This window comes from Plectrocnemia conspersa, unplaced genomic scaffold (genome assembly GCF_051122295.1).
Source record: "Plectrocnemia conspersa isolate PC_06_02 unplaced genomic scaffold, ASM5112229v1 ptg000014l, whole genome shotgun sequence".
Lineage (NCBI taxonomy): Eukaryota > Metazoa > Arthropoda > Insecta > Trichoptera > Polycentropodidae > Plectrocnemia > Plectrocnemia conspersa.
Window position 1 is genome coordinate 9,483,540 of NW_028277178.1, and position 26,073 is coordinate 9,509,612.

General features: G+C 32.1%; 3 protein-coding genes across 8 annotated transcripts; 1 reads left to right on the forward strand and 2 right to left on the reverse strand.

Annotated features, from left to right (window-relative positions):
• LOC148226163 (SET domain-containing protein SmydA-8-like) lies at positions 1-15,722 on the reverse strand. Of its 3 annotated transcripts, XM_088203098.1 has the most exons (4): positions 15,603-15,722; positions 13,678-13,714; positions 1,818-2,008; positions 1-269 (listed from the first exon to the last, which is right to left on the reverse strand). In XM_088203098.1, exons 1-4 carry the CDS (start codon positions 15,630-15,632, stop codon positions 126-128), a joined length of 402 nt encoding a protein of 133 aa, XP_088059224.1. In that variant the 5' UTR covers positions 15,633-15,722; the 3' UTR covers positions 1-125. The 3 variants fall into 3 exon arrangements, with proteins under 3 accessions (XP_088059224.1, XP_088059223.1, XP_088059225.1); XM_088203097.1 differs by lacking the exons at positions 13,678-13,714; positions 15,603-15,722 and adding an exon at positions 11,057-12,242; XM_088203099.1 differs by lacking the exons at positions 13,678-13,714; positions 15,603-15,722 and adding an exon at positions 5,152-5,311.
• On the forward strand, positions 15,599-24,522 carry LOC148226164 (uncharacterized). Of its 4 annotated transcripts, none has more exons than XM_088203092.1 (10): positions 15,599-16,255; positions 17,697-19,138; positions 19,204-19,403; positions 19,473-19,563; positions 19,633-19,898; positions 20,027-20,143; positions 20,995-21,084; positions 21,492-21,618; positions 21,684-21,958; positions 23,467-24,522. In XM_088203092.1, the coding sequence occupies exons 1-10, from the start codon at positions 15,726-15,728 to the stop codon at positions 23,668-23,670; spliced, it is 3,342 nt and encodes a 1,113-aa protein (XP_088059218.1). In that variant the 5' UTR covers positions 15,599-15,725; the 3' UTR covers positions 23,671-24,522. The 4 variants fall into 4 exon arrangements, with proteins under 4 accessions (XP_088059218.1, XP_088059219.1, XP_088059220.1 ...); XM_088203093.1 differs by having other exon boundaries at positions 19,213-19,403; XM_088203094.1 differs by lacking the exon at positions 20,027-20,143.
• Positions 24,348-25,446, reverse strand: LOC148226165 (putative alpha-aspartyl dipeptidase). Its single transcript, XM_088203101.1, has 3 exons — positions 25,288-25,446; positions 24,666-25,229; positions 24,348-24,604 (listed from the first exon to the last, which is right to left on the reverse strand). Exons 1-3 carry the CDS (start codon positions 25,386-25,388, stop codon positions 24,541-24,543), a joined length of 729 nt encoding a protein of 242 aa, XP_088059227.1. The 5' UTR covers positions 25,389-25,446; the 3' UTR covers positions 24,348-24,540.
• Positions 25,447-26,073: the final 627 nt, after the last annotated feature.

Below are 26,073 nucleotides of genomic sequence, written 5' to 3' on the forward strand. Positions count from 1 at the left end.
TTTTATATTTTTATTTCCGTATATAGTTTATTTAGAAAAATATAGGAATGAAAATTATTATAAAAATAAGTCATAGTTAACAAATTTATACATAATATACGTATAATTGTTTACTTTTTAAAACGTCAATTTTCGTGATATTCTAAGAGGTTTTGTACGCTCTTGTTAGCGTGTTTTACCCTGATTTCCAAATCATTTGGTGCTGAAACATCCTTGTTTAGGACTTCAAATGCCTTGTTGATATAAAAAACAATTTTCTTATCCAAGTCCTGAAATAATAAATACAAACGCAATTAAAATCCGTTTAATATTGGTTAGAGAAAATGTAACTAATAAACGCTTTAAATTATTTGATAAATTTTCTCTATATAAAAAACCGAAATTTTTCCTTTATAAATATATTTTGAGAAAGTTTTATATAATAATCATTAAATAAAAAGCTAACGCAAAAATATAATTATTTAAAGAACATTTGACAAACAAGATTAGCGTTTCGTAGAAACTAAAATTTTGAAAACATTTTAAAAACAATTAAAAATAGTCAATATCACATGTGCTCTTTTTTGCAAGCAACAGGGATATCAAAAGTTTTGAGCTATGAACAAGACAGTTGTTTTTGGGTTGTCAAACAGGATTGACAGCGCTAACTTTTTATGGACAACTGATAAAAAGTTTAAATTAAATTAGGCTTGTACCTTATTTAGACCTTATAAAAATTCTCAATAGGCCACAATATATTAAATTAAAATCTATGTACAATAAAAAAATTAAATAAAAATTAAAAGTGTAAACATAAAATGTTAAAAATTAAAATTTGGCTACATGAAAGTAACTTAATATATTCTATATATTGCATATATAAAAAACATCTATTCTGCAGTTTTAAAATAATATTACACTGTTTCACTAAAAAGACTAGCAAAGTTTGAGAGTTTGAGAGATACAAATCTATTTATTTTATGATCAATTTAACACGTCTTGTATGCCGAATTTTGAGGTAATTAATTTGTATGTATGTAATATTATATAATATATATATGAAATGACCTGTTATATATGACATTAAGCTGTTTAAATTATTTTTATAATAATCGATAATTAGTATTTATATACATAAAGAAGATTCTGTCATCAATTTTTATAAAAGAAGCCACATATTAAGGTCATACCACAAGAGTAGAGTTTCTAAAAATCTGCTAAAACTGCAAAAAATATTCAAGTGCCAAATATTTGTTGAATGAAATTATATTGTAGGTATATATTAAACATATTGTTTAACACATTTATTAAATGAGATACATTTCGTACTAGCTCCTTGACTGGAGTCATTCATAATACAGTGAAATCTCAGTATAGCGAAGCTCACGGGACCGAAGAAAAAATTTAATGAATGTAAGGAAGATAGTATATTTTTATTTTATTTTTAATTACCATATTACTACAGCATCAAGAAAACATCTTACAAAATTGACAGATTGTTTTTGTCCATTTTTAAGGATACTGTAATGAACAGAATAAAATTTGTTGAAAAAAGTTTGAGGGTCAGCGAAACACCTTGAATGTCGCTTGTGTACACATCTGAATGCGGAAAAATACTGTGGCGAATTGTAACGTTATTCTTAAATTGTGATCAAAATAATTCGTTATACTGAGATCAGTCTTCGTTGCAATGAAAACATTTTGTATGAAAGATTCGTTATACTGGTATTTTTTTTTGTATTCGTTACAAAGAGATTTCACTGTAATCATATTTTTAAAACAAATTTAAGAGTCGTCCACTTATTTTTAAAACTAAAAATTAGTCTACAAAAACTTACCAGTACATCTTGGCTAGCTTGATTTTCCAAATCTAATGTCCCAAGTCTACGGCGCTTCTCCAGGAGGCAATTGTGGAGGCAAAGGTGGAGGCGGGCTGATTGGCAACCTGACCCTAACCGGAGGACTTCGAAGATTTTCAGGAGCTCGAGACACAACTCTTCTACACGGGACAGCCAAACTGCATTGACCTCTGAAAATAAAAATATGAAATTATTAGCTTTAAAATAAGTAAACAGTCTTGAATGAAATGTTTGTTTCATGAAGTATTTTATTAGCTCAAATGCTTGCTCTGCAATTTATCGGAATGACGCATTTCAGCAGATCATATATGTATGTTCTTAATACTATGAAGTAAGTATATTAAAAAATATATATAGAGCAAAATAAATATTATCTACCATATTACGATTAAATATTCATGAAAGAATACAAAAATAATAATTTAATAAATAATAAGAATCGGAATTGAATTAAAAAGTTGAGACACACTGTCTTTATACAACAGATTTGACTGACAATAAAGAACACATTGTTTTGTCGCATAATCTTTGTTCTTAGTGACTAAACCATTGACTAAGTGTGAGTGACTAACTGTGGGAGTATGATCAGTTCTTTTGATTTGTAATGAATGATCCATTCGCTTCCGTGACGTTTCATCGTATAAAAATAAATTTATCTGCATAAAATAATCCATGAATTAAATTATTTTGCATCATCGATCAGCTGATTTCTTTTCCAGCTGTCTTGCACTTTTAATGGCTAATGTCAATGTTATGGCTTATAATTACGACCAGACAAGATCAACCTTTCTCTTTGGCCTCACTCGAGTCGTTAAAGTTCTCGCGAATTTGCGTAAATCAACCGAATTTCCCTTCGTTGCTGGTTGCAGTTTCCTTTCTTTGATTTGGTATGGTGCCAAATAAGAATTCTTTATGTCGCACCGCGTGGCATCGGACTTTTGTAATTGCATCAGTGCATTAGTCTCATTAGGAAACTACACCGCCCACGTGCGAATTTACCATTACGATTCCTTATTTAAACAAAGAACTTTAGAACATATTTTTTATTTAAATAAAGCTATTAATAATATAATATATTATAAAAAACTTCTCGCATTGAATACAAATTTGCTATTTTTATTTATTAATGTCACAAAGAACTGATGAAAATCAGAATAGCAGAGAATTTCCCAATTGCGCCGAATTTGTGCTATTCATATTTTAGATGCGTAAAAAGTTTTACACTTTATAAAATAGATTTAGATTTAATGCGCATGAAGGCGAAATTTTAGTTATTGACTAAAGAACACTTAGACTATTTATAAGTGCTTTACTACATCGGAACAAGTAGACGTCGTAGTTATTGCTTTGATCGTAAAGTTTAAGCGTAACACATTATTAATGACGCCTTTGTGTCTTAACACAAATAATTTTGAAAAGATCTATTGTAATTACTACTTTACTTCTAATTTATTTTTGGTTTATCTATACAAAACGACCATCAACTTGTTTTTTCATTGACATTATTATAAATTGTAGATAGTCTGCCTATTTTAGAAATAAATTTATTGTTTTATCTTAATCGTATTAAAATATTTAAGTATATATTGTAGTTTTCAATAATATTTATTTTATATAATTTTTACTACGCAACTACGCAATTAAAAACTTTATACATTTTTTTAAGTAACTATGCTATATGCTTTTTTCTTACATATTTGTACTAATAAAACAAGTAATTTGTCAATCGCAACTTCAAAACCACTAATCATTTTCTCGTGCACAAAAAACGAATTTTATTTATTAAGCATTATGACTAAATTGAATTGATAGATAACGCTAACTTAAAATTTAACTTGTTTCAAATAAAATAATGTGTGTAAAACTGTCGATTTTAAATTTAACTCAAACCTCAAACTCATCAAAATTACTGCCAATATCCGTTTGCTATTATACATTATAATAAAAATATGTAATAAGTTATATATTAATACAAATAGATTAACACTCTCATTAAAAATCTGAATACTTCATATGAAAAAATTACATATCAATCTATAAATCAATACATATAATTGATACAGAAAATTCTGTCGAAAAATGATTAAATATTTAATATATTATTCATTCAAATAATATGTTTGATAAAATAAATTAAAAGCATAGAAAATACAAAAAAAAATATTTAACCATGTACTTCTCAATATCAAGTCGATATTTTGTATATATAATTAAAACTAGTAATGTACTCCATGGGTAATGAACGAAGTGTACTTAAAAATAATTTAAATAAACAAAGCTATATTTATAAATATATTTTATACATATGTAACTTCTAAATAAATTTAAAATAAAAAATAAATAACCAGCTCGTTGGTATAAGTCGCTGATTATTGACCTGAAAGACTTAGGTTAAAATATCATATGGACATTTGTGTTTTTTAATTTCTATTATGTCTGCTAGTTTGTAATTAGTAATTATTATTTAGTCATAATTAAACACAGATTCCCTAATCTCACAAATGAACATCGTAATGATTAATAATAATCGAACTAGACCGTATATATAAAATATTGAAAATTCTTATATGTATTTAACAAAATAAAAGTATTCAATTTATTCGTGACTAATGTAGGAGAGAAGTTTATATTGAATACGTGGAAATTTTACCATGAATTAATTTTAATAAACCAAATTCAATATGATCCACACATTTTCAAGTATTCATAAAGTTTAAACTATTTGTGTAATAGTTATGTAAATATAAATTTATACAAATCACAGTGCTCAAATATAAATTGTTCTTTTAAGTCCTAATTCAATTGTAAAATATTGTTTTATATTTATTTTTAGGACTAGAAATATTAAGTAGTACAGATAAAAGATAGTATGTGATAAATTTAAATTGCAAAGCTATTAAAAAAAATATATAATACCCAGCTTTATGGTTAAAATTCGTTCCAACAAAATTAGTCGTACTGAAGCAAAATATATATTATATTATAAACAAAGAATTTTTTATAAATATTATAGAATGCCAGAATTGTTTCACTTTGCTTGCTTTATTCTTAGTTTTTATATATTTAGATATCGTTATAATTTAAAAGAAATCAATCAACATAATGATCAAGTTCCTCTTTGTCACTTCGATAATAAAATTAACACATTCAATGTCCGACCACTAAAATCACCAGCCAATATCCGTTCGATGCAATACGGATGACCGTCGCGTTAATTCTGTCAACCTCAATGTCCGAGACATTATTTGGCACCGAAGTTACCACGGTCGATTTTGAAATAATCGATAGTATGTGAAGTCGTTATGTTACGCACGAGCAGGCGTCCGGTTCGCCGAACCATCTGCTGATCACCCAGAGTCGGCCAGCCTTGCCGGTTGCTCCCATGACACTAACTGAACTGAACTGATCAGTGGTCCTTTTCGAAACAGCCTGCAAATAGCAACACTACACGGAGCGGTAGACTCACTGCCATATCGTAAAGACGCATTTTCTTTTTCATGGGCTAATGCTTCCGCCGAACCGAAGTGCGTCTGGATTTATCCTTTGTCCATGAAGAGCTTTTGTACGATGACCTTGCAGTATAACGAAAGATGAATTCCATTTTCCAATATGACACGACAGTGTGTTGGTAAATATTCAGATTGATTTATCGATTGAAAATCAATGACGCACGAAAACACGACTATCAACAACAGTGGCTTAATTTGGTAGTTCCTTCATTAAAAATAAATGCTACTCGTAAAAGGCGAGAATAGAATAAGGAATGTAGATAAATAATAATGTAAACAATATTTTTTTCACAAAAACAATATTTACCAGAGCTGTCTTGAACCAGAAATGTAAAATATGTGACACTTAGTTACAGAGGGACAGACGGGTAGGCAAAGAAAGATAGGCAGACGGCACATCAGCGGATAGCCCAACATCATCACGACACATCACAGCCGACAATATTTCACCGACATTCCAGCGAAGACTAACCGGCATACAATATTAGCTATTTCGTCTCCACCACCTGATAACGGTAGCTAGATTTTCACATATTATATATGTGGTATTTTAAATATTCTCAATAAAATAAGCTTTTAATGCTTCTATTTTTAATGCAAAGTCATCAACAACTAATAACATATGCTAAATTAACTTAAAATTGTATATATGTATATGTATATAAGTTATAGATTATTTGTGGCAATAAATTAATTACTTAAATAAATATTTTTAAAAAATAAACATTTACGCACTCTAAATTTTAACCAAGTCACATATATTTTTAGAATAGCCGCAAATTTAAAATACTATAATGGATCAGACTGACTTGAACTTAGCTAAGATAATTACAAGGTCAAGATTTTTTTTTTTTTTTATGAAAATATGAATAAAAATATGGCAGTTATTGTGTCCCTAAGAACTATTAAAACTTATTTTACTAATGTATAAAAATCATAGTTATGTATATAACGTTTATCTTAAAACTCAACTTTAAATAATATGTGTACAACAATTTTTACCATTTAGTATAATATATTATATATCAAAGGGATATGTTTTATGAAACGAAATGAATCGAATATATGTACATATATTATTAGGGGTGTCACATTTTTACAAAAAATAATAAAAGTTATGAAATTAAATTATGAATGTGTAAATCAAACAAAATTCGACAAAAATAGTATATAGCTAGTATATAAGACGGAATCATGCTATGCAAAAACAATGTGTTTTGTTTTTCTTATTTATAAAAAAATATAACGGAAATTTATGTAACTCTCGAGATTTAATATATCCCTGAGAACAGTAACAACTAGTTCCAGAACGGCAATCACCTAATAAAACCATCTAAAAACTTACTCTTTGTTTGGAAAGGATGCGCGTTATCTATACAACACATTCTATTCTGCGCTTACTACTGTTGTTCCTTTGATTACCGATCGTCGGAGTGACCATCTGGACCGTTTTTATTTTAAGGCGTGAACACTTTTCATGGGGTGTCCAAGAAGCAATGTAAGAGACTTGCAAACATCATAATGTACGATTTTCCAGATCTGTATCGAACTAGCATTATAAAAGACGTGACACTTGGTCACAGAGGCAGAGACGCGGCGACAGACATTTTTTTGCCGCGGGGCTTGATGCTCCCACCCACTTTCTCGGATCGTGTGTAAGCTTTTACATATCGGCCCTTACTTGAGCACGATTGCTTCCTATCAGTGACGATGGTCCACTTACAAATCCTAGTCTGAGCCACGGTGGACGGCCACGGTTGGTATCCCGGTTCAAAGCTACTGATGGTCACCCGGCATTACTATCTTTTGCTGAAGACGGAGGAAGGTAATATGCGAAGTAGATAAGCCAGTGGGCAGGTTGCGCTCCGCTGTCTCTGAATTCTTTGAGTTTTTGTTCTTGCTGAAGGCAAGAAAAGACAGACGAGGAGAGATGTCACAGTGTAACTGCAGCAGAGACAAATCAAGAAACCAGTCTAGAGAGCATCGCAAGAACACATCACGACATTTCCGGCCACTATACCGAAATCACAGCCGACAATAATACAACTCAACACGCCAGCGAAGACTCTTCAACTTTCAAGACCTGCCATTTTAACCTGCATCTTAATTTTTCTATATATGTGATAATTTATATATGTAAATAAAATAAACTGCTCCACATACCCATCGGCCTTCAAACCCCAAATTCATATATCTACTTATTTTATATACTTTACACATTTCAATAATCTTATCAACAATTTTGTTATTATATAGTAAAAAATTGATAAAATATGACTACTTTTCTGTACCTGTATTGTTTAATTTTGATTAAAATAAATATATGAAATTGGGTCTAATTATATTGTCCACTTTATGGTTATATTTATTAAAAAAATCCTAATGCAGTATAAACAATAAATAAACGATTAATTATTATTTTCATTTTATTTAAAAATAACTTTAATCGTTCGTTGTATTTATGAGTAAGTATAATATATTATTACTGTAATAATTTATGGCATCGAAAAATTTTAATAGCTCTCATATACATATTTATACTATCGAGATGATTGCAAAACATAAATTTTCGATCAGCCATAAAGAAACGTCGCTGACCTTCCACTTCGACGTTTGAAGACGATACAAACTCATGTTCCTTTTTTATATTAATCCATATATAGAAACTTCCTGGTTCAATCATTTTAACAATATATATATTTTAATATGTACACATGTATATCTATAGAATAAAAAACATAACATAGTCGAGTTTAAAACCAATAAATGTGCTAATTTATTTTTAGTTTGTAAACATCACAAGGTTTCCACATTTTTGTTACGATTCGATACGTGTATTGTAGATGGCATTACAAACATAAAATGAATTATACTAATTAAAGAAAATCTATATATTTATGACTATAAATTAAATCAGTTATAAATCTTTTGAAAATGTCTTATATGCCTTTGAATTATTTAGTTATTGTAGTCCAAGCCAACGGATTGTATTCATAAATCTGTGTTAGATCTTCAATTTTGGCAATGTTCGATGGTCACAAATAATTTATTAATCTTATCCGATGATCTGATATATCACAAAAGGATCTATGACAGTTGTACTATAACGCACGGAACTAGCCTTGGCACTTGCGAATGCAATTGTGTCACTTGAACTGCAATGCGAATCGCATATTAGTCCTATGTGTCACGATAAAATTTGACACGGAAATTCTTGATAAGTTTATTTTAAAACAATTTATATTAGAGCAAAATAAGGCATATCTAGACTCAATTAATTGCATCAAAATACATGTATATGTAATTCCAGCTATAAGTAAATTTTATTTCAGTGTAAAGTAAATTTTGTAAAATAAACAATTTTAGTAAACGTATTTATCTAAATAAATCCTTAACCCAATGTTTTTCCTCTTTACCGATGAAATTACTATTTGCATTAAAATTGTATTTTTTAACTCTTCAGTAATAGCTTTATATTATTTATTGTGATTTTCATGAGTAATAAAAAAATTCAAAGAAATTTCAATTGAAGTGACCATCTAGGAATATAAAAAAAGTCCGGTACTTATTCACACAATTGAAAATGAATATGCTACAACTAAATCATATAATGTGAGAATAGGGTAATCGAGATATTTTTAATAAAAATACTTTATAAACAAAAGCCGATTTTGACCTTAGCTTTAAACATAATTCGTCATACATTATATGTGCAAATATTCAGTATCGGCTGTTAAAAGTTAAATTCACAAATATTTAGCTATTTCGTGCCAATTGCGATGTTATAGCTTGTATCCCATAGGCAATCTTGGATATATCGAGCTGAAATGTTACGAGATTCGGTAAATTTAAATATTTTAATTTAGAAAGTATGCAAGTTTTATAATTAGTACCGTGACGTCTATAAAGTTTACATGCCATTTAATACGACATATTTTTTAATCGGTAGTTATTTTAATAAATTCATATTTCAACAAAAATGCGTGTGAATATGTACATGGGAGATGTATTGCGATCATTAGAAATTTTATCATCAATTTTACTAAAAAAATATGTTTTTTTTTAATATTAGAGTGAATTATATAAGTATATGTATGAGTATATACATATAATATAAATTAATTAGGCACTTCATGTAGTTTCAATATTCTATACTAAAGCTATTTATTTACACTACTATTGTATATTGCTTTTAAATTATATATAGTTTTACCAGAATAATAATGTAAAAATATATAAAAAATATAAAAAAAATTCGCTAAACGCTAACGTCATATTCGATAATAATAACAAATGCACTTCACAATAACGAATTTACGTTACGTCGTTCACTAATACAGAAATAATTCAACTTTGTAACAGCTAGATAAATTAACCTTTAAGTCGATGCACATATCAGGTAGCAAAAATACATTGTTTAAAGCTGCTTGGAAATATCGCAATTTACGTAGTTCTTCAGCTGATTTTTTACAAATTAAATTTCGTGTAAATTAAATTTACATGTCATTAGCTCTAATTGAATAAAAAAAAGTACGAATAGATAAAAGGAGCTTTCTTTCAATAGCGAAAATTTTGAGAATAAAAGTCAGTACTCCACTTCAGAGAAGATATTCGCCAAGATTAGAATTCGGACTCTGGCATCCGAGGATCATTCTCAGTCGTGCTTTGCAAGCTGTTTGAAACAATGATTTCTGCTTTTAGCTTAAAAGCCTGAGCCCATCGAGGCGGTATGTGTCACGGCACAAGGAACAACAAGCAAAGATTAAGCTCCACAAAGTGCCGAGAGAAACGCGCGACGCGCAACTGTAGGCCATCAATAATACCAAGCATATTTACTGTTTTTTCATTAAAGATGTTTAATATTATTGAATATAATATTATATATTATATTATCACGCATCATAATCAATGAATTGGATTTCTAAAACTAGCTATAGTTTTCTGACTTTTATTAAGTTAATTCGGTAAGATCAGGTTTGAGTTAAATTTAATTAATATTAAATATTGCAGTATTTTGTCGAACAATGTGATGTCAAAACTCTGTGAATCTCTGATCATGTGGAAATACTGAGTAGGAAAATTGGTAATCAATGGTTTCGTTCATTTTAACTGTCTGATTTATTGAAGTTTTATTTATATTAGTGATAATATAACTGGAGATACACATCTGTAACATATATACATATTACATATGCTATAAAAAGTCTTTTACCTCTTAAATAGCAATCATAAGAAATCGTCTCAAAATAATTAACAACTTCATTGTCACTGAAAGCAACACTGTAAAATGTCTAAAAATATATTAACTATTTTGTTTTCATATCTGTTTAAGCATAAAAATAACAGGAAATAAAATAGAACTAGAATATTTTACTACTGTTTAATTTCAATGTAAGACACACACAACGTTTGTTCTTCCAATAAAGTTGGCAATTTGAGTTGTATCATTTATTTTTAGCTTTAGTTTATTTATACTATTTGTATATACTCTTTGTATATTTTTAACGAATATAATACTAGTTAGTTGATATTAAAATTCATATCATCTTTCGTAAACCGATTTCGACTGTACAGATTACCGAAAACGTATATTTAAATATGGACGTTCCGCATATAACGATGAACATATAACGATGTTCCGCTTTTGGCTCACAACAATACAAAGCACATGTCGATTCTGATTATTGGAATATATAAAAAAATCCATACCTTTCCAAGAGTAGCCTTGCACTTCTCCGATGGTCCAAACAATTTGGCACTTCAACTCGACAATTATGTGATTGCACTCAGGAAGGAACTTCACCAGGCGATCTTTAATAAAATCGTAAAATTCTCTAGGATCCTCTATCTTCGACGATCTAACCATTCCAGCTATGGCCGATTGCAAAACTCCTATCTGAGATGGAGATACGGTCAAATGGCAACTGTCGCATACCCACGAGCACGCGAAATCCAAAGAATCCGATGGCAGAAGCAGTCCTTGGCATTGACGGTTCAAGCAGCGCATGGCGGCCAATTTGGTGCCAAATTCGGTGGGATCACAGCATCTGAAGCAATCGCATGCGAAATGCTTGGTTTTCATCAGAATATGTCTCCTGGCTGGCGTTCCCCACAACAATTTGGTATAAGAAGTGAAAATCTCAGTGCCTTCTGGTATCGGAACGATTGCAGTTACGTACATCTTACCGAATCGATCGAAAATAACTCTAGTGTTTGGAGAACAGTTGTGATTCAGAATGGCGGACATTGGAAAGAGACCTCTGAGATTCACGCACTCTTTGCGTTCAGTCTCCATCAGCATTTCATATGCATTTGTATCCAAAGCATAGCAAGCTTGCATCATCACTTGTTCCTCTTCTTCTGATATATCGTAATGTTTCTTTAAAAATCTCACTTCAGATCCGTGCACATTGGAGCGATGAGCAGCCAAGTTCATGAGCAAATCTAATTGATCTCCCTTCAGTAGTAACGATCTTATTGGTACGATGCTCTTAGTCAACGTCTTCTTAAATTCTTCATCAACGCTTATTCGCTTCCATGATGATATCAAGTGACACTCTTCGGCGTGTTTCGTGGAGTTTTGGCATTCTTCAGAACAGATCAATGTACCACAACCAAGCTGACAAGAAGTGAGCGGTTTTATTGTGTAACATACTACACAACCGACAGGTGCATCTTCTTTAGTTCTGTGTCCCATCAATAGAGGATGATCCACGAAAATCAGATCACCGGGTGAAAGATCGGCTTTAGCGAAGACTCCTCTACCTTCCACCGGAGAATCCAATACAGTCCAAGAGGATAGATCCACATTTTCAGGGATCCTATCCAGATGAAGCCTCAATAGTCCGGTCAGATGCTCCAACATGATGCGTCTCCACCCGAAGCTGACCGGTAAACGAATGTCAACAGATTCGTGTTTAACAATAGTAATCGACGACACAAGGCCGCCGAACTTTAATAAAACTTTATTTCTGTAACAGATCCGGAGCTTTGAAGTTACGAACTATTTTTTTTAAGTTAAGTTTTAAATCTTAATATAAACTCTACGACGACAGAAGTTAGTAAAATTATGTAATAAATTAAAATATACTTTCCCGAGTGCGACGACTGAGTTTCGTTCGCCGAATATCATGATAGATGAGATGAATTTTAACTTAAAAATATCAAGTCTCAATTTCTTCTGCCAGTTTTTCGATGTTTGATGTCGCAAAAAAATATATTAATCAAAGTCATTTCCGAAATAACGACATGTGCTTATTCTCCACGCGATTAGAACTTTCAAAATTGAATATTTCATACACTTGAGTATTAAAAGAGGTATGTACACATATACTACATATATAACGCGATCATGCTGGTTAAAATGTTTACATTTAAAGTGTTCAGTATCAATATATGTGAGTAGAATGAAAACAATCACATTAAAAATAGATTGCTTCTAGTGTTTTACGAAAGCAAAAATGATCACTACATATTTATCATTGTCTACGTAAAATATCCATAACAATAATATAAAGCAGTATCGATGAAATATTATAGTTTAACTTTAAAATACTTTTTATTTTATAAACATTTTGAAAAACGATGGATTTTTACCGAAATTTTTGCAAACTAAAAACTCAAAATTATACAACTTTTTCATAGATATAATATATATTTTTGACAATATATGATTCATTCATTCATCGATCAAGAGAGTAGAGTAAGATTTTATATTTCTAGCATTAAGGATTTACAAGATTTCAATGTATAATATCATTCTGTTTATCATACAATGATCTATTTTATCCTTCTGTCCTTAAATATATCTTTATAATTTTAAAATATTTTTTAAACATGAAATTTTTAAATAAAAATCATATTAACATATGTTTTATACAGATATTATTTGTTATATACATATATATTATATATATAATAAATATAATATATATATATTGATTCATACATACTATATAATCAGAATTTTTGCTGTTTGAAATTTTACTACAATATATCCCTAATAACCACTATAAAATTATATAAATATTGATAATTTCTTAACAGAAACATTTTTACTATTTATCAAAATTATATAATATGTTTTCAAATAATCTATTTCCTTATCACGAAATCCGTTCTCTGTTTGGATAAGCATTATTGGCAACGCTATGTAAGGTTAAACATTTTGCATTGTACATTTTGCATTATACTTTTGATTGTAAGACATCGATCCAAAATTAAAAGCGATAGCAAGGTGAATCTTTAGTTGTAAACAATTAATTTCGAGTTTTACTTGTATTGTAGCGACTTAATATATATGTAAAGGTAGTTTAATAAAAAGTTCTTACTTTTATAAGGAGCAGTTGATGAAGATGAAGGCAGCGTCTGAAATTTTAAAGTAATTTGTTAAAATAAAATTTGAAAACCAAATATGAAACGTGATGAATGCATAAAAGGGCGACATCACTCGTCAGTGGGCTATAGTTTTACAATATAATAATTAGCTCTACCTTTGAATATTGCCTGGTGTGAAATTTGTCTAAACGTTTTTATATAATAATTGAACAGCTGAACGTGCAAATTAATTTTCACATTTGAGAAAAGTAGCTAAATATCAGTTTTACAGAAAAATGAAAAAAAAATCGTAGTAATAATACACAAATAAACATGAGAATTTTGTTTTTATTTGAAAAATTTCTTCACATGGATTTCGTCAATTTAGAGAGAGAATTTTTTATGTCAAAGATCACTACAGATGTGAATAAAATCAAGACCATGCTTGATAGTACTGCTATTTGCTGACACGTGAGTACCACATATTACCACTATTACTGTTTCGACAAATTTTCGAAAACTTAAAATGGCCAAGAAAACACTCTGCGTGACTTGAGTGCTGAAAAAAACAGGCGCTAGAATTCTTCAAGATAATATAATCCATAATTTTTTATCTTAATCTTTTTTATTAATTTAGGCAAGGAATCCACCACAGGCCACGCTGCTTTTTTGTGTAAAAATGAGACATTTTACTATCGAAATTATAGTTGGCAAAAATAAAAATAAATTTATATGGCATTGTGGGGGGTCGATTTATTTATTCGTTATGGCCAAAACTAGGCGGCACTGTAACAGTGACGTGATGGCAGTGGAGGGCAACACATTTTTTGGCGGAACTGGACGGGATTTTGATATAAGACGGTCCCTCATTCTCCAATCCTAGCATACAGTACAACATATAAATATTATAAATTTTGATAAAATACTATTGTAGCGGCCCAATCTGTGTCTAACTGTTACACGACACCATCCGTCTGTCAAAGTACCAACGATATAAATATCTTAAATAAACAATTAATTCGCCATGAAGAAAGCAACTGCGAGAAATGTATATATTTCGTCGTTATCGCCATTCTTTCATATCACGTCCCAATGCCATACATTTGAGTTGTGCAGCGTCAACATATTTTTTTAAGACAGTTTTATGTTAGCATGCAGAATCTTCTTCGAACTCTGACCTAATATTTCTAGTACCATGGCATACTTCGATGCCGATTTAATATTATAAATATTTTATGAGTTTGAGTTTCCAAATACTGTATTTCCATTCCTATATTTACTAAATAATGACTTTTTACAATTATTCATGGGTCACAGAAAAAATGTGACATGATGTTTATATATATTTTTGGTTTTGATTTTCGTTATTGTGCGAATTGTGAGTTTTTAGATCATATATTTTAGGTGTCAGTTAAACAATAAGCATTATGCAGGGGTGTCATTTAGGGAGAGGGGGAGGGTAGATGGTGGCTTTTCCCCTCCCTAAAATTTGTTTAAAAAATGAATGTCATTTATTGAGATATAATATTATGCATCCTAATGAAATAAAAAAACGACTACTAACTGGCTAACTTTTTCCCTCCTCCCCTCCCCACACTCCCCTGTAAAGAGCTGAAATGACGTCCCTGACTCTAAGCTTGATATTCTTGGGTTATCCCTCAAACAAAATCTAAAAAAACAGTCTTGAATCTATCCTGAAAATATTTTCTTAAATATATCAATTCAGTGCCTGTTTTTACGAAAAATAATATCGAACATAAATACTTTTTTATTTTGAATGTCCTTTGATATTTTAAAAAAGTGTGAGGAATATATGTCTCATAAAAACACTAATAAAGGGGGGGAATATATGCCACAGCCCAATATGTAATAGCCGATATATTTCGCATTAGTACCTAGAAAAAATAAAAAACAACAATATGCGAATACGTTGGTAAACCTGTAGTGTCTTTTCGACAGACCGTGTCATAACCTGCAACCTGCGTAAAAGTGACAGCTGTCGAGGGGTGCGAAGGGTGCGGGGGGTGCGGAATGGCGACGCTGAGTGGTCGCTGAGTCGCGAATGTCCAAGCAGGCGAAGCGCAAGATCACGGTCGAGCTGCCGAAGAGCAAGGAGCTGTCGGCGCGTCCGAGCGTTTTCGACCGTCTGGGAACGAAGAAGGCCGCCAAGAAGGGGGCGGCGACCGAGGGCTCTGCGGCCGTCGCCGCCGCCGCCGCCCCCCCTGACGCTCCGTCTCCTTCCGTTTCCAAGCAGCTGGTCCCCGACGACGACGGCGACGAGGAGGCCGCGAAGGATGACAAGAGTCGTCTGCACTCGACCGTCGTCGTTCGCCGCAGCCCCGAGGCGGCCGACTGGGATCGCTGGGACGGGCGCGACTTGGAGTACGTCGACGCTGACGTGCTCGAGAAGCGTCGTCGCCAACTGCAGCGCGCCCTCGAGATACAATTGAAAATGGAGTCCGTCAAGGACCGCCGCAAAGACGACAGAAAGAAGAAGCCAGCTTCCAGCTCGTCTTCGTCGCGCAGCTCCAGCTCCACCAGCGCGTCTTCCTCCACTTCGGGCGGCAGCAGCTCTTCTTCCTCGTCTGGAAGGTACTCACACTCTCATTATTGCTTTTAAAAAAAACATAAACATGTATTTGAAAAGCAATAATTAGGGCTACTTTGTGATCATAATTAATAGTAAATTATCCATTAATGGACATTAAATTGTTTAAAGATTAATGCTTGAATTAATTAAATTACAACATGCTAACAAATAATTGTCATTAAAAGTAAACGTATATAAATGTATAATCAAATGTGACGTTGAATCAAATAGCCTCGAATATTTTTCAGTTTCAAAATATATATATTCACTGAAAGCCAGTTAAAATTATATTCACATTTACCGCACGCAGTACATCAATATAATTCAAAGCATTTTTACATAAAAACAAAAAATAATATAAATATTGCCTTTTGACCCTAATGAAACATCATTTATAGAAAATAATTTGCAAGCAAAGCTGTACGAGTATATCTTACGTGTTATTCTCTATCCATTAATATTCTCATAAAATATGTTCGAGAAAAACTTATTTTCATTTTTAGGAAAGTTCATGTTGAACTGTTAAATTTACTGTTCGATCAGTTCTATACATACTCGTATCTTCAATATCAATCAGCTCGTCTATGTCTATAATATCTTCCCCAAACTCGCTCGTAGTAAGTTCCTTAGTTCTATTGCCGTTTTTTCAATCGCTTGTATCTGCGTCTTCAATAAGTGGCAACGAGTGAGCGTTATTCAGAACATGAACACCCCCATAAATAAATGCAACGAATCTACCTAAAAAATATGATTTATAATTATATATAAATAAATAAATGTTTTTTCAAGTACCAAAAAACTAACTTAATAATTATTTTATTCAATCCAAATTTTGGTACTTATTTAATATCAAGGCGTCACGCTTAAATTTGCAGGTTGCGAAACGTCTATTTGCTGTTCAAACCCAAATCTAATCTAAACAAATTTACCATTATACCATTATTATATTCGTTTAGATTAGGTTTAAGTTTGAACACCAAATGAACGTTTCGCAACTCTTAAATTTAAAGATGGTGCCGTGATAACAAACAAAATCAATGCATTTCATTATCAATGTATTGCCCAAAGTTCTCGCGAAACAGCCAGTTTTACACATCACCCAATGAAGAAATGAAAACTTTTCACTTAAAATAAATTACAATGTACGGGCTATGATCGGTAATTTTGTACTAAGTTCGCTTAATGCAATACAGGTAGCAGAAATTTCTGACTGTAGTAGGAATGAAGAATTCCCAGCTTTAATGACGAAACCTTTATTTTATTTCGCATTATTCAACCGCCTAAAGCGACCTTTTAAGAAGTTGTCGTGAATATCAGGACTTTTTAAATGCGGGGCCGTGTTCCTGGAACGCGCTGAACCAATCTCGCATTGGCCCCACATTGCCACCTCCTTGAATCCTTCTTTATGTATAACCTAATATGTGTTTCGTTTTGAACTTTCAGAGAAAACCTGAAAAGACTGAGAAAAATAAAGAGCAAGCGTAACTCCAGTTCTTCTTCCGGTTCCGATCGAGTTGCTAAAAAGAAAGTCACTAAGGAAATTATAAAAAGAGATAAGTCTGGCCCTCTTAAGAAAACTATCGTGAAAAAAGATGACAAGTTGCTCAAAAAACGCGACTTAACTACCGTTAAAAAAAAGGTTCTACCTAAGACGACCGACAAAAAGTCTTTATCGCCGGTCAAAAAGTCCGGCGGAACCCCGCCGATAAGCAACAAAAGCATTCCAAAAGTTTACGCCTTACCTACTAAAAGAAGGTCGAGGTCGAAATCACCTAGAAAAGACAAAAACGGCAGTGCTTCTCCGTGCGTTTCTAAAGACCGTGATAAAGACAAAGACAGGACCAAAGATAAGGACCGGGAACGAGACAAAGACAGAGATCGAGATCGCGAACGAGAGAGAGAAAGGGAAAAGGAAAGAAGAAGGAGCAAATCGCCCAGAGCTAAACCTCGATCCAGATCTCCCCTCAGACGTCACGATTCTCATCCTCCCAGAGATCCTCGCAGAAAAGAAAGTCCCAAAAGCAGGGGATCTCCGTCGAAGATCCGAAATCGCCAAGAAGGTGGTGATAAGCGCAGAAGCCGCGCTTCTTCGAGGGACGATAAGAAAGATGACAAAAAGAAAGATAAAGATCGATCTGTGGAACGTCGTAAAGATAAGCACGACGACAAAGACAGACACGATAGAGATCGCAAGGAAAGAGAGCAGCAGAGATTGGATAGGGAAGCGCAACGCGAGAAGGAAAGGGAAGAAGCGCTCGCTAGATGTCAAGAGCGTCAGAGAGAACGAGAAAGATTGAAAGAACAGGCGAAGCGAGACCAAGAAGGTAAAAGAAGTACTAGAGGGCGAGACAGAGATCGCGGTCTTAATAAAGGTCTAGAAAAACCCGGTCCGGATAAACCTGTTGAGCGACTCCTTCCAAGACCCGAAGAGAGGCTCGCTGCTCTCGCGGCTACCAATAAAAGCTTAGGGTTAGAAAGAGCCATTTCTTCCAATAGAGATAGAACCGACGCTCATTCCGAACGTAGCTCGAGAAAAACTGAAAGATCGGCCGATAGAGATCGAGATCGTTTACCTAAAAGACAGAGCGACAGGAGAGGCAGCGTGGACCGGACGGATAGGAGCGAGTATGGTCATAGTTTGGAGCATTCTTATGACCGTTCTTTGGATAGAAGCTATGAAAGACCCGGCGAGGGATATGAAGATATGGTAAGCCTCGAGAGGGAAAGAGTAGACAGATCGCCTGGAATGTATCCTATCACAGGTCACGAAAGAGACCACTACGATTCGCCGTATGATTTGCAAGGCTCTCATAGTCGGGGATATTTAGATCCAGACGATAGAGTTTATAACGAACATCTGGAAGACCATCACAATATAGATCGAGGTTTATACTTTACGAATTCGTTATATTTTTTTGGTATGAATCTATGTTTTAAATTTACTGGTCAGGTTTTATAGATGATAGAAGAAATCGTGAATGTGTCAGGCGAGATGATTTATCGTGGGATGGTAGAGAAACTTCACTCGATCCTGAAAGACAATATATACATCATGCTCAAATGGCACATAAAGACTGGGATCCAGATGAATACCATTCCGAATGGAATAGACAAGATCGTCATTGGCCCCATCGTGAATCTCAACATAAGGTATTTTAATTCTGCTCTCATTAGCATTAATTATTATAAATTTAATTATTATTTATTCATTACAATTAGGGTATTGAGTGGGCAGACAAGGAGAGAGAAATAGAAGGACCTTGGCAAGGTCATCGTCAAACGTTATCATCTAGCAGTAAAAACTCAAGAAGTATTACATGTTGCCAAATTGGACATACATTATAATATATTTTTTTTTAATTAATTTATGTATTCATAGAAGAAGGAAGTTATAGAGGACGAGATCACGGACGAGCTGAACAAAGTGGACATTCACATTCTTTGCCTTCGTCGAAAAGAAGCCGAGATACTTCGCTTGAAGTGCCCGAAGTTAAGAAAGTATCCACCGGGAACGTTCAAGCCTCTGTGTCCCATTCTGAAAGAAGCCAAACGGCTCACTCTTCGGGCGACACAGATAATCCTCCAATACCTGACGACTTGAGCGAAATCAGCGATGACGCCGACGAAATACTCAATAGGGACGACGTGAGTAGTTTATAAAAATACTTATTTTCCTTATTGTGTTCTAACATGTATAACATGGGACCGAATGAAGTTAAACGGCTTAACACTCACGTGACTAATATGTTTGCCTCTTGACTAATTTGGTGCAGGAAATATCCGAAGTAACACAATCGGCCGCGGTGGCGTCGGATCCGCCCGATAATTCCGATTCTATCGATCCTTACGGAATGATCGATCTTCAACCATTCAAGCCCGACTATGAACCTGTAAGCTGTGATGACTAATCTTGCCTAATTGCTAACTGCATGTGTCTGTATAAATTTAAATTGCATGATTATAATGAAATCACTGATTGCGCTAATCTTCCGAATGCAAGAAAAATAAAAACCTATTAATTTTGCTGTTATGTAGATGATTTTTATTTTACTCTTTCTCAATTTTGAATGATCTAAATTTTCTATTTATGGGTTCATTATTGTTAAAATTAATTAACTCAGTATCCGAAAGTTTCCAGATTTCATTTTTAAATATTAATGCTCTATTTACAGGTAACGGTTTACTTTTCTTTAAAATATTTCCCATGTGACTTAATTTAATAGTCTTACTTTTAACAGTAAGCGAACACATACAGTGTTCAACGTTTCTGCTTTGTAATCGGTTATTCGATTAAAGAATGAACTGACGCATTTACACTGGGCTGTGTTTATTGTGTGTGTATTTGTATCCTCTGAATCTTAAAAATGATTAGACCAAAACGACTGTCTCGTTAACATCAGCAAAAATTCCTTTGCCGTTTCATATACATAAAAACTCACAAGGAGCAAGTTTGGGACACATTTGCCACTTTATTTTTAGCCGTAAACAGATTGTTCACACTTGCATTGGTCCACTAAAACCTGACAAACTTTCAATATTTTTTTCATAATCTGAAAATTCTCTTAACTTCTTCGCTAACAGTAATTTTCACTTAATAAAAAACTACGTCCAGTTTACCCTGCAGATTTGAATTCTGAAAACTTTCAGGTACCTCGTTTTTTAATACAAATCACGACATACTAAAAATGTCTTAATACCCTCTAATATTCAATGATTATTTTGATGATGTAAATATTTTTAGATGATTGAAAGTGCACCTTCAAAAATCGGAACAAAGGCTAAATCAGAAGCACCTATACAAAAACCAGAAATAAATGTATCAGCTCCAAAGGTATTTTTAAATATGTATATTATTATCAATATAACGGAGATGGTTCAAAGTGTGTAAATATACTAAGCCTCTCTTAGTCTTTTTAAAAAGAAAAACATTTTTTTATTTGTAATAAATAGCTATTCACAATGAACAATACGAACAAGTCCAAACATACAAAGACGGCAAAATGCAAAGGGAGGATTAGTGTATTTATAAAATAATTTTATTCAAAAAAATAATTAGACATATTTCTTTCTAGCTATGCTACTGATTTCTAAGATATTTAAAATATTATTTTATTTCCTGTTTATAAGTGAAGTACAAATTTAAAATATTGACGAAAATGCACAGCCTTTGCAACTGGACCTAATGATTCTCCGAGCTAACTCTACTAATTACCCAATAATAATTTATTTATTATGTAGGAAAATAATGCGAGTTCTGATATCAAAACTGAACACAATATAGAGCAGCATGATGGAGAAGATGGTTTGGATTTAGATTTTGAAGAAATATCTGACGGCGAACTTGAAGAGGATCAACGAGCTAAAGGTTGCTTTTGTCTTTATATTTTGCTTTTTTAATAATCAACAGTGATTAATGGTAGTTTGATATAGGCTTAGGCGATGCACTGGGCGTCGATTGGGCTAGCCTCGTGGCTGAAGTTCGCCGGAAGAAAGAAACCGACGGAGAAAACAATGACGAGAGCGTGAAAAAAACTAGCGCCAGGGATTACTGGCAGCCGCGTAAAGTATTGGCGCGCATCGGTGTCTCACTCTACATGGCTGGCGAAAATATGATTAACGAGATATTCAAAGAAGACAAGAAACCTGATGTATCGAACCATGTCGAAAACACATTTAAATTGTCTCATCCGATTGCATCAGTACAGGTAAATTTTGCTTATATGAATACTAGCTTTCACACCCGGCCTTGTTTGTCCTTAGTTATATAATATCTCTTAACAATTGTAACTTAAATGTTGTCTATATGAAAGCAGAAAGAAAGGATCAATGAGATTCTGGGAGTAAATAAATACATTGCCGCTTTATAACCCTTTGAGGAGTATCGCCGTACACGTACGGTGGTCGATCTATCACTGTTTTGAGGTACCCTAGATAATTATATTTACATATATAACTGAAGAAATAATAAATATAAAGCATTATAATTATTTATTATTTTTAAATTTAAATTTATAGAAATATCTGTATTAAACCAATAAATTCAAGAGTATGAAATAAATTAATATAACAAAACATATTGAAAGCCTTTGTGTTGAAATTTAAAAAAACACAATAGCCGAATAATATATTATAAATATCTATAATAAATTAACGAAATTTATTAATAGTAAAATGTTAAAATAAATTATTAAAACATACTAATACAAAACAGTAGTAAAATAAATCAAAGCAATAAAACGTCGAGAATCACTGATTTTTTTCTATTAATAACTATAAATGCCATATAAAATAGTAATAAATAAATAATTATAGAATAATACTTAAAATTAACTCACTCCCAAGTGTATACTAACAAATTAACAAAAGTGTATAAATTAACTCACTATTCAAAGGGTTAATTTGCGAATTATGATGGTTTCATCAATGTCTTTACAACTGACTGCAATCCATTGCATAGTTTTAGTGGATCCAAATTTTTTTTGTGCAGTTTTTCTGTGATTGAGTAAAATCAAATTATCTTGTCGATTGAGTAAAATAGGCAAGTTGCAACTAGCATCAATCATCTCTTAAATCGAATAACTAATTTCATTAACTTATACATTGTTCGTCTTTGAAAATGTTGATGTCCATCAGAGATAGCGCTTTTATCGTGAAGTCTAAAGGTATTGTCTCCCGTATGTCTCGTTTCTTACAAAGGTTTGAATTTTTAGGGTAATGAGTGATTATTAATGACTAAAGTTTGTGGTTATTGTGCAATACTGGGTGCTCCACATTATCTCTTTATTCATTGTTGAGACTAACCTTTTATTGTATGACAGATCTTTATTTTGTTGCTTAAAGCCACTTTATCTATATTATACTATAAGTTAAATCCATTATGGACAACAACGCTATTATCGTCTTTGACATTTCTATTTTATCGTTAATTATTTTTCGTTTCCGGGTTCTCTAAATAAATAATTGAAACCTCCTACACCATCACCTTCCACTCCAAAGCGATGCAAAAGTGCCTGGCAGGAATATTAAATATTATTTGTACTTTTATGTAATGTTGCTGCCAATTTACAGGACAAGAGAGCACTATTTTAAATTATTCATCAAACTAACATAAGTGTTGTCTTAAAGACATTTCAAATTTTTATGGCTTTACTTAATATATATTTTTATATTATTTATTCCGTTGTTATAATTTACTTTTTAAATTGTTAAATAGGTTGCAATCGAAAAAAGGAAACGTCAAAGAACTGCTTTATTTGGAACCGAAAATGGATTTACAAAAGCACTTTGCGCACGTCAGGATCTCGCTTTGCGCCGACATTTGTGCAATGTTCCTATCAACGAAGGCGGCCATGAGATTCATCCTCCAGAGCCGCATCTTTTTGCCATGGCGCAAAAATTGATGCAGAAGACTGCCTGACAGTAAATTAACTTTTTTGTGAATGGTGTAATTTTTTAAACTTTACTTTGAACAATAGTGATTTCTTAATAAAATAAAAGGTACTATCTAGTTGAGTGTTTCAGAACAAGCTTAAGTCACCAATTAATCAAATATGGAATAATATAACACTATTTTATATTATCGAATATATACATAAGTACTTATTGTAAATCTACGCGTTTATAATATTGATGTTAATATTGTAGGTGAAGTATTCATGAATTTATCAATTGAGAACATACAAAATAATTAAATTCTTTCCCATTTATAAGATCTTAAAATTAATTTGATGTTTATATTATACAATAATATAAGAAATCGCTCCATTGATAGAAAAATGTCAAACCAGTATTTTTGAGATATTCGATTAGATTTTTTTTAAAAGGTAGCATGCATGTATTTTTTCCAGTTGCCAATAAAAAAACAAATGTTCAATATCTCTTACTTTAAGACTGCAACTAAAATTGTAAAAATAAATACTTTCTTCACCATTATGATGTATTATTTTTAGTTATGTCACTTTTCTATCAATGTAATAGAATATGTTGTATTTCAGTAGTTATAATATTTAATATCTACTCCATTTAATATATTTTACAATGTATGGTAGAATATTTTTTATTTATGGTTTTGATATACCCCATATAAAACAATGATTTAGATTTTGATTTAAAATTTATTTGTTTTGATAGTGAACTTAATATTATATAACATGCATGAAACAATAAGATATGAATAGTGTGTATATATGGAACATAATTATATTTTATACATTTATTTACTTTGTTTACATTATCTAATATCTATAGTTAGAATAAAATCATAATTATTTAATATATGTTTAATTTACTATGATCCTTTCAATAAGAATGATAAATCATCTCCTATTCCAAATTCTTTAGGGTCTCCCTTCCTATAAAAACATACAAATTTTTAATTTGATATTGTTAATAAATAATTTATAAAATGCTTACGAAGTAAATAGCTTAGCTGTGGCGACGCCTTTCAGTGTAGCTTTATCACCGTCTACTTGAAGGGTAGCGCCTTCTCTTAAACCCAACACAAGATCATTATCCGGATGCTCCAAATATTGCATAATTCTCTCTTCACGAGTCTCTCCTTGATGTTCATCATTAGGAATCGGATCCAAATAATGAGGATTTATATTAAAAGGCACTAATTTCAAAGCATCAAAACTTGGTGGATAAACAATGGGCATATCATTTGTTGTGCAAATGTTTCGTGTTGCAACATTTGTACCAGCACTGCTACCTATGTAAGGGACACCATCTTCCAAAACTCTTTTCCTTATAAGTTCAACTAAATCGTTGTCGTACAAGCCTTTTAAAAGTTGAAATGTGTTTCCTCCGCCGACGAAGATCGCCTGTGCTGATTTCACAGCCGAATTTGCATTCTCGAGTGTATGAATTCCACGAACTGTGAAATTCCATTTCTCCAGAACATCGTTAAGTTTTTTGGTATAGCCATCATGGTCTCGCAATGCGTAAGGGATGAAAAGAATTTCTTTGACATTGTTCCTATTTAAATAAAGTTTTTTTAATAACTAGCAAAGATTAAATGCAATTTTATAAATACCGATTTAATAAGTCTTCTATGTCAGTTTTGGCATATTGCAAGTAAGTATAACCATAAGGTGCTGATGATGAAAGTAGTAAAACTTGTCTTCTCGGATACATGGCGAAACGTCAAAGTGACTTCAAACTGCGCTGTCATAAATAGATAAATTGTGGTCTTGGCAGATTAATTATCAACCATATCAGTAAATCAAATGATTAGTTCTTATCGTTAAAAAATCAGCAAACACTAAAAAACTGATAAAAGCTGATTAAACAAATTATATAATATATTAAATGCTGGTGATGACATTACACTGATTAAAAATAGACAAATAAATAAAAATACTGTTTATTGAAACATGTTCTTATTTTAAAGTATTTTGTTGTTCGTTTACATGAAAGCGTCTAAAATATAAAACTGCAGCAAGTGGACAAGATTCAGTTGTGTGTGATATGTTAATTTATAAAATTGCGTTGTTCGGCTAAAAGAATGCATACTTGAAAAAAATAACAATAATCTTTACACTGTGCGTTTCAGTAAACTTTGCTATATTATATTTAATAAATAAATGTTTACTTTACCTCTACCTAATTTTGTAAATAGAATATATAATAGTTTTGGCCACTGTTGGATAACAAGAAATATGAAAAAAATATTTAGATATATTTTCTGAACTTGATATTTCATTGTATATTTCACATAATTGTATATACCTTTATGGGGGCCAATATAGATTTGTTATGGCCAAAACTGGTCGGCGCAGAAGTGGCATTGTGTGACGGTTCTCGCTCTCTCGACCGGCAA